The following is a 15,419-nucleotide window of genomic DNA, read 5'->3' on the forward strand; positions in this document are numbered from 1 at the left end:
CACTTTGACCAGAAACCACCATGACCAGGCACCACTTTGATCAAGGACCATTTTGACCAGGGACCACTTTAATCAGGGACCACTTTACCAGGGACCAATTTGACCAAGGACCACTTGACCAGGGACCACTTTGACCAGGCACTACTTTGATCAAGGACCATTTTGACCAGGAACCACTGGACTAGGAACCAATTTGACCAGGGACCACTTTGACCAAGAACCACTTTGATCAAGGACCACTTTGACCAAGGACCACTTTGACAAGGTACCACTTTGATCAGGGACCACTTGTCCAGGGACCACCTTGACCAGGGACACTTTGACCAGGGACCACTTAAACAGGAACCAATGGACCAGGGACCACTTGACCAGGAACCACTTTGACCAGGGACTACTTTGATCAGGGGCCACTTTGACCAAGGACCACTTGACCAGAGACCACTTTGACCAGGCACTACTTTGACCAGGGACCACTTTAATCAGGAACCACTTGACCAGGGACCACTTTGACCAAGAACCACTTTGACCAAGGACCACTTTGACCAGGGACCACTTTGACCAAGGACCACTTTGACCAAGGACCACTTTGACCAAGGACCAGTTTGACCAGGGACCAGTTTGACCAAAGACCACTTTGACCAGGGACCACTTTGACCAAGAACCACTTTGACCAAGGACCACTTTGACCAGGGACCACTTTGACCAAGGACCACTTTGACCAAGGACCACTTTGACCAAGGACCAGTTTGACCAGGGACCAGTTTGACCAAAGACCACTTTGACCAGGGACCACTTTGACCAAGGACCACTTTGACCATGGCCCACTTTGATCAGGAACTACTTTAACCTGCCTGTTAAGGGCTGAAAATGCGGTATAAAAATGAAGCAAATAAATAAAAATAAATAAATAACCAGGAACCACTCGACCAGGAACCACTTGACCAGGGACCAGTTTGACCAGGGACCCCTGGACCAGAGACCACTTCAACCATGGACCACTTTGTTCAGGGACCACCTTAACCATACAAAAAAGTATGTGGTCAGTCACAATTCTAAAGTATTTGTTGTGGGCCACACAAACGCTTCAGATATGGCTTCCGACTTACAAAACTTCCAATTTTCTTACGATTTTCGAAACTTTTTTTGCACAAGCCAAATACTTACCCCATGCGAAGGATAGGTGAGCCATCCCCAGTCGCCAATAATTGTGGAGGTGTCCAGCAAGTTCACTGCCAAAACATAGAAAGAAAAGGTCTGTTAGATTGCCAGAATCCATTTGAACTGCGTTATGTGCTCAGTGTAGATTCACTTAAGACTTAGGCAGGAACAACTATTTTCCACAGCCCTACTATATACTCATTCTCCTATGAATGCCCTGAGATTCCAATACTTAAGAGTGCTTAGCGATATTTGGACTTTCCTATATGGCTAAAAGACGAATGCCCTGAGATTCCAATACTTAAGAGTGCTTAGCAATGTTTGGACTTTCCTATATGGCTAAAAGACGAATGCCCTGAGATTCCAATACTTAAGAGTGCTTTGTGATATTTGGACTTTCCTATATAACTAAAAGACGAATGCCCTGAGATTCCAATACTTAAGAGTGCTTAGCGATGTTTGGACTTTCCTATATAACTAAAAGACTAATGCCCTGAGATTCCAATACTTAAGAGTGCTTAGCGATATTTGGACTTTCCTATATGGCTAAAACATGAATGCCCTGAGATTCCAATCTTTAAGAGTGTTTAGCAATGTTTGGACTTTCCTATATGGCTAAAAGACAAATGCCCTGAGATTCCAATACTTAAGAGTGCTTTGTGATATTTGGACTTTCCTATATAGCTAAAAGACAAATGCCCTGAGATTCCAATACTTGAGAGTGCTTAGCAATGTTTGGACTTTCCTATATGGCTAAAAGACGAATGCCCTGAGATTCCAATACTTAAGAGTGCTTAGCAATATTTGGACTTTCCTATATGGCTAAAAGACGAATGCCCTGAGATTACAATCCTTAAGAGTGCTTTGTGATATTTGGACTTTCCTATATGGCTAAAAGACAAATGCCCTGAGATTCCAATACTTAAGAGTGCTTAGTGATATTTGGACTTTCCTATATAACTAAAAGACGAATGCCCTGAGATTCCAATACTTAAGAATGCTTAGCGATATTTGGACTTTCCTATATAACTAAAAGACGAATGCCCTGAGATTCCAATATTTAAGAGTGCTTAGCGATATTTGGACTTTCCTATATAGCTAAAAGACAAATGCCTTGAGATTCCAATACTTAAGAGTGCTTAGCGGTGTTTGGACTTTCCTATATGGCTAAAAGACGAATGCCCTGAGATTCCAATACTTAAGAGTAGGGCTGTCCAACCACGGAAACATTTGTTTCTAAACTCAATTCGTTTTTAGGGGGTTTTTGCGTTTCGATTTTTAAAAGAATTCCGAAATTTTTCTTTAAAAAAGTTCGAAATTTACGAAATTAACAATTACGAAACAATTACAAATCGATTCGTTAATGGCGGACGCGGCCGCGCAATACGCTAAAAAAACCTCCAAATGGGACAGGGGGAACTTCTGAAGCTTCCCTCTCCCTCTGTTGTTGACTGTTGGTGTGATAATTATATTTTTTTCACTGATTAAACAAACAACAACTATAAAACTTGCCCCAGACATGCGGAAATAATAACGAAACGGTTTCGGAACGATTTCGAAAAAATTACGAAACAATTACGAAACAATTACGAAACTACCTCACTACCTCTGAGGATGCTTGCCATAGATGCAGACGAAACGTCAAGAGAAATGCCTCTAGAACATGGCTCTATAGCCCGAAAAAACCCACAAGAACCTAATTACAAAACGAATTGAAAAATTCGTTTCGATTTTTAGTTGCTCCTGAATGGTTCAATATCGCTTCGTTATCAAAAAAAATAACAAATTAATAACGAATTACGAAATTAACGAACGAAACCGCCCAGCCCTACTTAAGGGTGCTTAGAGATATTTGGACTTTCGTATATGGCTAAAACACGAATGCCCTGAGATTCCAATACTTAAGAGTGCTTAGCGATATTTGGACTTTCCTATGGGCCAACCAATACAGATTAGCTGACAAACAGCAAAGAATTCCCGATACCTGGATCTATACAAAAAATAAAAATAGGGATAGAAGTGAACGCCTCCCTTCCATTGAAATATAGGCCTGGTGTTGAGAAACCCCCTCCCCAAATTGATATTTGAAGTACATGCATGAATTCTATGCCTCCCTGACTATTTTCTGCATGCAGAACGCAACAGCAACTGCGGCGGAAGAATTGCAAAAAAAAAGAAAAATTACAAAGGCATTTAATAACGGAAGTGGGGGTCTCTCTGCCGACACGACATTGCTTGTTAATTGAAGTTGCTTTGATGGTTATCTCGGCACACGTTCCCTCTTATCGGAAAGAGCAGGAGCGGAGCGAGAAGGGGAGAATGCGGGGCTGGCTTTTCGCTCGACGCTTTTGCCGTCGCGATTGAACCCGTTAACATTTCGCATCGGAAGCACTTGGGTCGTTCCCAAAGCCCAGCAGCTAAATAGGCCTCCGTTGAGCTTCCCACTCCTTTCCGTGCATTCTTGACCTTTGCAAACTGAATGGAGCCAGATGAAGGGGGAGATGGGGATATCCTTCAAAGACGAGGAAGGGAAGCTTAGGCGGATTGTGCCGCTAAATCCCAGCATAAGACAGTCTTGTGAAGCTAAGGGTTGGCCACACACACAGTCATTCCTTTTTTCCTATTTTCTGAAGCTTGTTTATCTGTCATTTTTACAGCTATCATGATGAAACTTGGCACACTTGTAGCCAATATTTACCACTTTAAGCCTGCCAAGTTTTGGAACGTTTCGGTCATCCACTGATTTTTTGGGAATTTAAAAAAAGATTTAAAGAAAAACACTACAAGAGGTGTCCCCTTGAATTTCCCCACAATGAGACAATATAAGCAGCACATCAGTCCTGCAAAGTTTCAGAAATATTCATTTGTCTACTGATTTTTAGAAATTTTTAAAAGATTCAGAGATGTCCCATTTCAACTCGTAATTCAAATCTTCGAAACTTCGTAATTGATTTTTTATATATATGATTTTTATTAAACTTTTATAGAGTTACATAGAAAGAGGGGGAATATTTGAAAGAAGATAGAAAAGTAGGAATAATAGATTAACACCCACTCCCAACCAACAGTTCAAAAATCTATGTATACAAAAAAAGGAAAAAAAACAAAAAGAAAAAAACGAGAGAAAAATAGCTATATATATATAAAAATTGTTTCGTTAGCGGTAATGGGGAAAATTTTCAGGGCTCGTCTCTCTGTCATTGTTATGGCTATCCATCTGAAACTCAGCAAACTTGTAAGCAACATGGAGATCTTTAAGTCTGCCAGTTTTCAGGATGTTTCAATCATTCACTGATTTTCAGGAATTTTAAACAAGTTTTTACATATATTTTTTAAAAACACTACAAGATGTGTCCCCTTGAATTTCTGCACAATGAGACAACATAAGCAGCACATCAGTCCTGCAAAGTTTCATAAATATTCATTTATCTACTGATTTTTAGAAAATTTTAAAAGATTCAGAGATGTCCCATTTCAACTCGTAATTCAAATCTTCGAAACTTCGTAATTGTTTCGTTAGCGGTAATGAGGAAAATTTTCAGAGCTCGTTTCTCTGTCGTTCTTATGGCTATCCATCTGAAACTTGGCACACTTGTAAGCAACATGGACATCTTTAAGTCTGCCAATTTTCAGGATGTTTCAGTCATCCACTGATTTTCAGGAAATTTTAAAAGTTTTTTACATTTTTTTCTAAAAAAAACACTACAAGAGGTATTTTCTTGAATTTCTGTACAATGAGACAACATAAGCAGCACATCAGTCCTGCAAAGTTTCAGAAATATTCATTTATCTACTGATTTTTAGAAAGTTTTAAAAGATTCAAAGATGTCCCATTTCAACTCATAATTCAAATCTTCGAGCCTTCGTAATTGTTTCGTTAGTGGTAACGGGGAAATTTTTCTTGAATTTCTGCACAATGAGACAACATAAGCAGCACATCAGTCCTTCAAAGTTTCATAAATATTCATTTATCTACTGATTTTTAGAAATTTTTAAAAGATTCAGAGATGTCCCATTTCAACTTGTAATTCAAATCTTCAAAACTTCGTAATTAGTGGTAATGAGGAAAATTATCAGGGCTCGTCTCTCTGTCGTTATGGCTATCCATCTGAAACTTGGCACACTTGTAAGCAACATGGACATCTTTAAGCCTGCCAATTTTCAGGACGTTTCAGTCATCCACTGATTTTCAGGAAATTTTAAAAAGTTTTTACAAATATGTTTTTTTTTACCAAAAAAAACTACAAGAAGTATTTTCTTGAATTTCTGCACAACAAGACAACATAAGCAGCATAACAATCTTGCAAAGTTTCAGAAAGATTTATCCATCTACTGATTTTAAGGATTTTTTTAAAGATTCGGAGATGTCCTGTTTCGACTCATAATTCGAATCTCCAAGGCTTCATAATTGTTTTGTTAGTGAAAATTGGGAAAAATTTCGAGGTTCATTCCTCTGTAATTTTTATCAGTCTGAAACTTTGCACACTTGTAGGCGATGTGTATACCTTCAAACCTGCCAAGTTTCAGAACATTTTTGTCATCTATTGATTTTCAGGAATTGATTTTCAGGAGAGAGAAAGAAAGAAAGAAAGAAAGAAAGAAAGAAAGAGGGAGGGAAAGAGAGAAGGAAGAAAAGAAAGAGGTATAGAAGGAAGGAAGAAGAGAAAGAGGGAGAGAAAAGAAAGAAAGAAAGAAAGAAAGAAGGAAGGAAGGAAGGAAAGAGAGAAGCAAAGAGAGAAGGAAGAAAGGAAAGAGGTATAGAAGGAAGGAAGAAAAGAAAGAGGGAGGGAAAGAGAGAAGGAAAGATAGAAGGAAGAAAGGAAAGAGGTATAGAAGAAAGAAAGAAAGAAAGAAAGAAGAGAAAGAGAGAGGGAAAGAAAGAAAGAAAGAAAGAAAGAAAGAAAGAAAGAAAGAGAAGGAAAGATGGAAGGAAGGAAAAAGGTAGAGAAGGAAGAAAGAAGAGAAAGAGGGAAAGAAAGAAAGAGGGAAAGAGAGAAGGAAGAAAGGAAAGAAGCATAGAAGGAAGAAAGAAGGGAAAGAGAGAGTGAAAGAAAGAAAGAAAGAAAGAAAGAAAGAAAGAAAGAAAGAAAGAAAGAAAGATGGAAGGAAGGAAGGAAAAAGGTAGAGAAGGAAGAAAAAAGAGAAAGAGGGAGGGAAAGAGAGAAGGAAAGAAAGAAGGAAGAAAGGATAGGATTTTTAAAAAAGATTCAGAGGTGTCCCATTTCAACTCGTAATTCGAATCTTCAAAACTTCGTAATTGTTTCGTCCGCAGTAATGGGGAAAATTTTCGAGGCTTGTTCCTCTGTCATTTGTATGGATGAAACTCGACACACGTTTAGACAACATGTACACCTTTAAGCCTGCAAAGTTTCAGAAGGTTTCGGTCATCTACCCAATTTTAGGATTTTTTTAAAAAAATTGGAGGTGTCCCATTTCAACTCGTAATTCGAATCTTCAAAACTTCGTAATTGTTTCATCCGCAGCAATGGGGAAAATTTTCAATGCTTATTCCTCTGTCATTTCAATGGCTATCAGGCTGAAACTCGACACACGTTTAGACAACATGTACACCTTTAAGCCTGCAAAGTTTCAGAAGGTTTCGGTCATCTACCCAATTTTAGGATTTTTTTTAAATTCAGAGGTGTCCCATTTCTACTCGTAATTCGAATCTTCAAAACTTCGTAATTGTTTCGTCAGCAGTAATGGGGAAAATTTTCAAGGCTTATTCCTCTGTCATTTGTATGGCTGAAACTCGTCACACGGTTAGACAACATGTACACCTTTAAGCCTGCAAAGTTTCAGAAGGTTTCGGTCATCTACCCAATTTTAGGATTTTTTAAAAAAATTCAGAGGTGTCCCATTTCAACTCCTAATTCGAATCTTCAAAACTTCGTAATTGTTTCATCAACAATAATGGGGAAAACTTTTGAGGCTTATTCCTCTGTCATTCATATGGCGATCAGGCTGAAAATCGACACACGTTTAGACAACATGTACACCTTTAAGCCTGCAAAGTTTCAGAAGGTTTTGGTCATCTACCCAATTTTAGGATTTTTTTAAAAATTCGGAGGTGTCCCATTTCAACTCGTAATTCGAATCTTCAAAACTTCGTAATTGTTTCGTCAGCAGTAATGGGGAAAATTTTCGAGGCTTATTCCTCTGTCATTCGTATGGCTATCAGGCTGAAACTCGACACACGTTTAGACAACATGTACACCTTTACGCCTGCAAAGTTTCAGAAGGTTTCAGTCATCTACCCAATTTTAGGATTTTTAAAAAAATTCGGAGGTGTCCCATTTCGAGTCTTAATTCGAATCTTCAAAACTTCGTAATTGCTTCGTCAGCAGTACTGGGGAAAATTTTCGAGGCTTATTCCTCTGTCATTTGTATGGCTGAAACTCGACACACGTTTAGACAACATGTACACCTTTAAGCCTGGAAAGTTTCAGAAGGTTTGGGTCATCTACCCAATTTTAGGATTTTTTTAAAAAAATCAGAGGTGTCCCATTTCAACTCATAATTCGAATCTTCAAAACTTCGTAATTGTTTCATCAGCAGTAATGGGGAAAATTTTTCGAGGCTTATTCCTCTGTCATTTCAATGGCTATCAGGCTGAAACTTGACACACATTTAGACAACATGTACACCTTTAAGCCTGCAAAGTTTCAGAAGGTTTCGATCATCTACCCAATTTTAGGATTTTTTTTAAAATTCGGAGGTGTCCCATTTTGATTCTTAATTTGAATCTTCAAAACTTCGTAATTGTTTCATCAGCAGTAATGGGGAAATTTTTGAGGCTTATTCCTCTGTCATTCGAATGGCTATCAGGCTGAAACACGACACACGTTTAGACAACATGTACACCTTTAAGCCTGCAAAGTTTCAGAAGGTTTTGGTCATCTACTCAATTTTAGGATTTTTTAAAAAAAATTCGGAAGTGTCCCATATCGAGTCCTAATCCGAATCTTCAAAATTTCGTAATTGTTTAGTCCGCAGTCATGGGGAAAATTTTCGAGGCTTATTCCTCTGTCATCCGTATGGCTATCAGGCTGAAACTCGACACACGTTTAGTAGGGCTGGGTAACAACGGAAAAATTTGTTTCTAAACTCGTTTCGTTTTTAGGGGGTCCATTGCGTTTCGTTTTTTAAAAGAATTCCGAATTTTTCTTTAAAATTTTTTCGTTATTTACGAAATTTCGTAAATTTCGAATTGATTCATTAATGGCGGACGCGATTGCGCAATACGCTAAAAAACCCTCCAAATGGGACAGGGGGAACTTCTGAAGCTTCCCTCTCCCTCTGTTGTTGACTGTTGGTGTGATAATTTATTTTTTTATCACTGATAAAACAAACAACAACTATAAAACTTGCACCAGACATACGGAAATAATAACGAAACGATTTCGAAACGATTTCAAACCAATTACAAAACAATTACGAAATAAATTGAAAAATTCGTTTCGATTTTTAGTTGCTCCTGCATGGCTCAATATCGGATCATAAGCTAATTTAAATACGAATCAATAACGAATTACGAAATTAACGAACGAAACCGCCAAGCCCTAACGTTTAGACAACATGTACACCTTTAAGCCTGCAAAGTTTCAGAAGGTTTCGGTCATCTACCCAATTTTAGAATTTTTAAAAAGATTTTACGAGTAATTTTTTTAAAATTACAAGAGCTATGCTCGTGAATTTTTGTACAACGAGACAGCATAACCAGGGCGGTGACCCTGCAAAGTTTTAGAAATATTTTTTCATCTACCGATTTTTAGGAATTTTTTAGGTTTCAAAGGGGTCCCATTCCGACTCGTAATCCGAATCTCGGAAGCTTTGTAATTATTTTATTTAGGGAAAAATTAGAGGCTCGTTTCTCTGTCACTGTTATGGCCTCTCCCTGCTTGCATGTGGCTAGAGTTTATCTCTCTGCTCTGCATTCCACTCCTTCAGCATTCCCTTTAATTGCTTAATTTCTAAAATTAATTAACCAATTTCTCCAGTTAATTACGGGATTTGCCGAGTTTGCCTCTGCTCGGAGGTCCTCTGCATCCTTTATTACAAATGTACATGGGTGAAATGACAAAAAGAGAAGAGAAAGAAAGAAAGAAAGAGGGAAGGAAGGAAGGAAGGAAGGAAGGAAGGAAGGAAGGAAGGAAAGAGGTAGAGAAGGAAGAAAGAAGAGAAAGAGGGAGGGAAAGAAAGAAAGAAAGAGAGAGAGAGAGAGAGAAGGACAGATGGATTGAAGGAAAAAGGTAGAGAAGGAAGAAGGAAGAGAAAGAGGGAGGGAAAGAAAGAAAGAAAGAAAGAAAGAAAGAAAGAAAGAAAGAAAGAAAGAAAGAAAGAAGGAAGGAAGGAGAGAGGGATGGATGGAAGGAAAGAGGTAGAGAAGGAAGAAAGAAGAGAAAGAGGGAGGGAAGGAAAGAAAGAAAGAAAGAAAGAAAGAAAGAAAGAGGGAGGGAGGGAGGGAAAGAGAGAAGGAAAGATGGAAGGAAGGGAAAAGGAAGAGAAGGAAGAAAGAAGAGAAAGAGGGAGGGAAAGAAAGAAAGAAAGAGAGAGAGAGAGAGAGAGAGAAGGACAGATGGATTGAAGGAAAAAGGTAGAGAAGGAAGAAGGAAGAGAAAGAGGGAGGGAAAGAAAGAAAGAAAGAAAGAAAGAAAGAAAGAAAGAAAGAGGGAAGGAGAGAGGGATGGATGGAAGGAAAGAGGTAGAGAAGGAAGAAAGAAGAGAAAGAAAGAAGGAAAGAGGTAGAGAAGGAAGAAAGAAGAGAAAGAGGGAGGGAAGAAAAGAAAGAAAGAAAGAAAGAAAGAAAGAAAGAAAGAAAGAGAAGGAAAGAGAGAAGCAAGAAAGGAAAGAGGTAGAAAAGGAAGAAAGAAGAGAAAAGGGGAGGGAAATAAATAAATAAATAAAGAAAGAAAGAAAGAAAGAAAGAAAGAAAAAGGGAAGGAGAGAGGGATGGAAGGAAGGAAAGAGGTAGAGAAGGAAGAAAGAAGAGAAAAGGGGAGGGAAATAAAGAAAGAAAGAAAGAAAAAAAGAAAGAAAGAAAGAAAGAAAGAAAGAAAGAAAGAAAAAGGGAAGGAGAGAGGGATGGAAGGAAGGAAAGAGGTAGAGAAGGAAGAAAGAAGAGAAAGAAAGAAGGAAAGAGGTAGAGAAGGAAGAAAGAAGAGAAAGAGGGAGGGAAGAAAAGAAAGAAAGAAAGAAAGAAAGAAAGAAAGAAAGAAAGAAAGAAGAGAAAGAAAGAAAGAAAAAGGGAGGGAGGGAGAGAAAGAGGTAGAGAAGCAAAAAAGCAAGAAAGCAAGAAAGCAAGAAAGAGGGAAGGAAAGAAGGAAGGAAGGAAGGAAGGAAGGAAGGAAGGAAGGAAGGAAGGAAGGAAGGAGATAAGGAAATAAGGGAAGGGAGGAAAGAGGAAGCAAAGGAAGGAGGGAAAGAATGAGAGAAAGAGGGAGGGAAGGACGAATTGACACTAAATTTGGACACAAGACACCTCTCAAGCCAACGAGCGACCATCACTCATAAAAACACAGCGGAAGGGACTCAAAAAGCCAAAAAAGCAAAAAGATGCTACAGCGCATGCGCAAAACCACATATATCAACGCAAACACACATCTATACAAATATATTCGCACACAAAGCACATATATACAGACTGGGCCACAGCGACAACAACAATCATAATGATTGGGTTGCGCTGAGTTTTCCGGCTGCCTGGCCATGTTCGAGAAGCATTCTCTCCTGACGTTTTGCCCACATCTATAGCAGGCATGCTCAGAGGTTGGGAAGTCTGTTGGAAACTAGGCATGTGGAGTGTTTATATATATATCTATAGAATGATGTCCAGGGTGGGAGAAAGAACTCTTGTCTGTTGGAGGCAAGTGGGAATGTTGTCATTGGCTACCTTGATTAGCATTGAATGGCCTTGCAGCTTCAAAGCCTCTCATCTCTGCAGAAGCCTACCGTATACCATGCAGCTGTGGACAAGTGTGGACAAGTCTACATAGGGACCACCAAGCATTGTGCCATTTCCTAGTTTCCAACAGACCTCTGAGGATGCCTGCCATAGATGTGGGCGAAACATCAGGAGAGAATGCTTCTGGAACATGGCCAGGCAGCCCGGAAAATTCACTGCAACCCAGTAAGTAAAGAGCAACACTCAGAAAACAAGGGAATTCCAGACAGGAAACAATCTGGGTCAGCTAATACTTCCCAACAAAGGATTTCCCCCGGCCAGGAAGCAGCCAAGCTTTGAAGCTGCAAGGCCATTCAATACTAATCAAAGTAGGCAATGGCAGCATTCACACTTGCCTGAAACAGACAAGGGTCCTTTCTCCCAACCTGGACATCATTTGACAGATATATAAACACCATTTTCAGAGGTCGGAGGAGCCAGAAACTGCAACATTAGATAAGGAGTTAGGCGAAGAGACCTCTCAACCTCTGGGGATGGAGAGAATGCTATAAACCCCATTTTCAGAGGTCGGGGAGCCAGAAACTGCAACATTAGATAAGGAGTTAGGCGAAGAGACCTCTCAACCTCTGGGGATGGAGAGAATGCTATAAACCCCATTTTCAGAGGTCAGGGGAGCCAGAAACTGCAACATTAGATAAGGAGTTAGGCGAAGAGACCTCTCAACCTCTGGGGATGGAGAGAATGCTATAAACCCCATTTTCAGAGGTCATAGTAATCGTATAATAGTAGTAGTAATAATATAATATTATAAAAATAGTAATAACAATAGTAATAGTAGTGACAATGATGCAATCATAATATAGTAATAATAGGGATATATAATGGGAATTATAATATAATAATCATAGTTATAGTAATAATAATACAATAATATAATATAGTATAGTAATAATAGTATAATATAATAGGAATAATAGGAATAATATAATAGGAATAATAACATAATAATGGCAGTATTGAAGAGAAACAACTGGAAAAGCTTCATGATACGAGGATTTAAAGATCGAACTGGCACAAGACAGTCAAGGGGGTCCCAGTGGTGATGGGCACACTGGGTGCAGTGCCTCAAGACCTTGGCCTGGACTTAAAAACAATCATTGTTGACAAAATTACCACCTGTTGGCTGCAAAAGGCCACCCTACTTGGATCTGCATACATTATTCGCTGATACATTATATAGTCCTAGACACTTGGGAAGTATCCGATGTGTGATCCAACACAACAACCACCATAATGATCTTGTTTGCCGTGTACTAATCTTGTTGTGTTTCAAATAGTAATAATAATGATAGTCTAGTCTAATCCTAAAAACAGATACATAAGCCACTTTGAGTCTCCTTGTGGAGAGAAAATGAGGTAAATAATAATAATAATAATAATAATAATAATAATAATAATAATAGACACATAGCCATTTGGAATCTCCTTCTGGATAATAAATAATAATAATAATAATAATAATAATAATAATAATATGAAATCCAGCATATATCTCTCATTTGCTGTGTCATACTGTGTTTTTGTGCCAGTAAAATAATATGAATAATAATCTAGGGCTGAGATGGCAAGTCTGTTTACTTCCTGGAACTGGAACCTATGCAACGAATCTTGAAAAAAAAAATGGGATCAAATGCCACGTTGCTCGAATGCCCAAAGATCACCCTCTCCCAAAGCAGTTACTAAACTCACAACTCAAGGATGGAAAACGGAGTGTTGGTGGACAGGGAAAGACATTGAAAGATGGTCTCCAAATAACAAAGCCAGCGGACCTGATGGGATCCCTGCTGAAATCTTTAAACAGGATGGAAAACGGAGTGTTGGTGGACAGGGAAAGACATTGAAAGATGGTCTCAAAATAACAAAGCCAGTGGACCTGATGGGATCCCTGCTGAAATCTTTAAACAGGATGGAATGTGCCATCAAGCCAACTTTTGTTGGGACCCCCTTCCATATGGAAACCAATTTCCTCATTGTGAAAGGGTTAACTGGCTGAACTGTGGACCTGGGTGCATGGTAAAATAATAATGTAATAATAATAATAATAATAATAATAATAATAATAATAATAATATCATTCGAAAATACATCACACTGTCCTAACCGCTTGGGAAGTGTTCGACTTGTGATTTTGTGATACGAAATCCAGCACATAGATCTCTCATTTGCCGTGACATACTGTGTTTTTGTGTCAGTAAAGTAATAATAGCAATGTAATAATAATAATAATGCACTAATAATAAGAATAATAAGAATAATAATATTAATATTAATAATAATAATAATATCATTCGAAAATACATCACACTGTCCTATCCGCTTGGGAAGTGTTCGATTTGTGATTTTGTGATACGAAATCCAGCGTATAGATCTCTCGTTTGCTGTGACATACTGTGTTTTTGTGTCAGTAGAATAATAATAATAATAATAATAATAATAATAATAATAATAATGTAATAATAATAATAATAATAATAATATCATTCGAAAATACATCACACTGTCCTAACCGCTTGGGAAGTGTTCAGCTTGTGATTTTGTGATACGAAATCCAGCGTATAGATCTCTCGTTTGCTGTGACATACTGTGTTTATGTGTCAGTAGAATAATAATAATAATAATAATAATAATAATATGAAATCCAGCATATATCCCTCATTTGCTTTGTCATACTGTGTTTTTGTGCCAGTAAAATAATATGAATAATAATCTAGGGCTGAGATGGCAAGTCTGTTTCCTTCCTGGACGGCCATCTTCCTGGGACTGGAAGCTATGCAACGAAATTTGAAAAAAATGGATCAAATACCACGTTGTTCGAATGCCGAAAGATCACCCTCTCCCAAAGCAGTTACTAAACTCACAACTCAAGGATGGAAAACGGAGTGTTGGTGGACAGGGAAAGACATTGAAAGATGGTCTCAAAATAACAAAGCCAGCGGACCTGATGGGATCCCTGCTGAAATCTTTAAACAGGATGGAATGTGCCATCAAGCCAACCTTTGTTGGGACCCCCTTCCATATGGAAACCAATTTCCTCATTGTGAAAGGGTTAACTGGCTGAACTGTGGACCTGGGTGCATGGTAAAATAATAATGTAATAATAATAATAATAATAATAATAATAATAATAATAATAATAATAATATCATTCGAAAATACATCACAGTGTCCTATCCACTCAGGAAGTGTTCGACTTGTGATTTTGTGATACAAAATCCAGCATAGAGATCTCTCGTTTGCTGTGACATACTGTGTTTTTGTGTCAGTAAAGTAATAATAGCAATGTAATAATAATAATAATGCACTAATAATAATAATATCATTCGAAAATACATCACACAGTCCTAGACGCTTGGGAAGTGTTCGACTTGTGATTTTGTGATACGAAATCCAGCAGAGAGATCTCATTTGCTGTGACATACTGTGTTTATGGGTCAGTAGAATAATAATAATAATAATAATAATAATAATAAAGTCATAATAATGCAATGATAATAATGTAATAACAATATAGTTATAATAATAATATAATGTAATAATATGGTTATAATAATAATAATGCAATAATAATATGGTCATAATAATATAGTAGTAGTAATAATAATGCAATAACATTGTAAGAATAATGCGATAATAATGTAATAATAATAATAATAATAATAAGGGGCTAAACCAGTTGGCCTTTGGGGTCCCTTCCAACTCTAGGATTCTATATTATTATATTTATTACTAGTATTGTTATATAATAATAAAAATATATAATGAAATGATAATGTAATAATAATAATAATAATAATAATAATATAGTAGTAATAATAATAATAATAATAATAAAAGGGGCTGGGCTGGATGACCTTTGGGATCCCTTCCAAGTCTAGGATTCTCCTATTATTACTATTTATTGTTATATAATAATAATAATAATAATAATAATAATATAAGGGGCTGGACTGGATGGCCTTTGGGATCCCTTCCAAGTCTAGGATTCTATATTATTATATTATTGTTATATAATTATTATTGTTATATATAATATACATATTGTTATATATAATATACAATATTATTGTTATATAATTATAATTATAATAATAAATATAATAATAATAGTAATAATAAATATAAGGGGCTGGACTGGATGGCCTTTGGGATCCCTTCCAACTCTAGGATTCATTATTATTATATGTTATTACTATTATATAATAATAATAATAATAATAATAATTTAAGGGGCTGGACCGGATAGCCTTTGGGATCCCTTCCAACTCTAGGATTCTACATTATTATATTATTGCTACTA

General features: G+C 37.4%; 1 protein-coding gene across 1 annotated transcript in view; it reads right to left on the reverse strand.

Moving 5' to 3' along the window:
• The window catches only part of EPHA8 (EPH receptor A8), a 144,174-nt gene that overhangs the window by 127,656 nt on the left and 1,099 nt on the right, over positions 1–15,419 (reverse strand). The window contains exon 2 of the mRNA XM_067472836.1: positions 1,165–1,229. Coding sequence (XP_067328937.1) covers positions 1,165–1,229 — 65 coding nt within the window. The remainder of the gene's footprint in view (positions 1–1,164; positions 1,230–15,419) is intronic.

This window comes from Anolis sagrei, chromosome 13, assembly GCF_037176765.1.
Source record: "Anolis sagrei isolate rAnoSag1 chromosome 13, rAnoSag1.mat, whole genome shotgun sequence".
Classification (NCBI taxonomy): Eukaryota; Metazoa; Chordata; class Lepidosauria; order Squamata; family Dactyloidae; genus Anolis; species Anolis sagrei.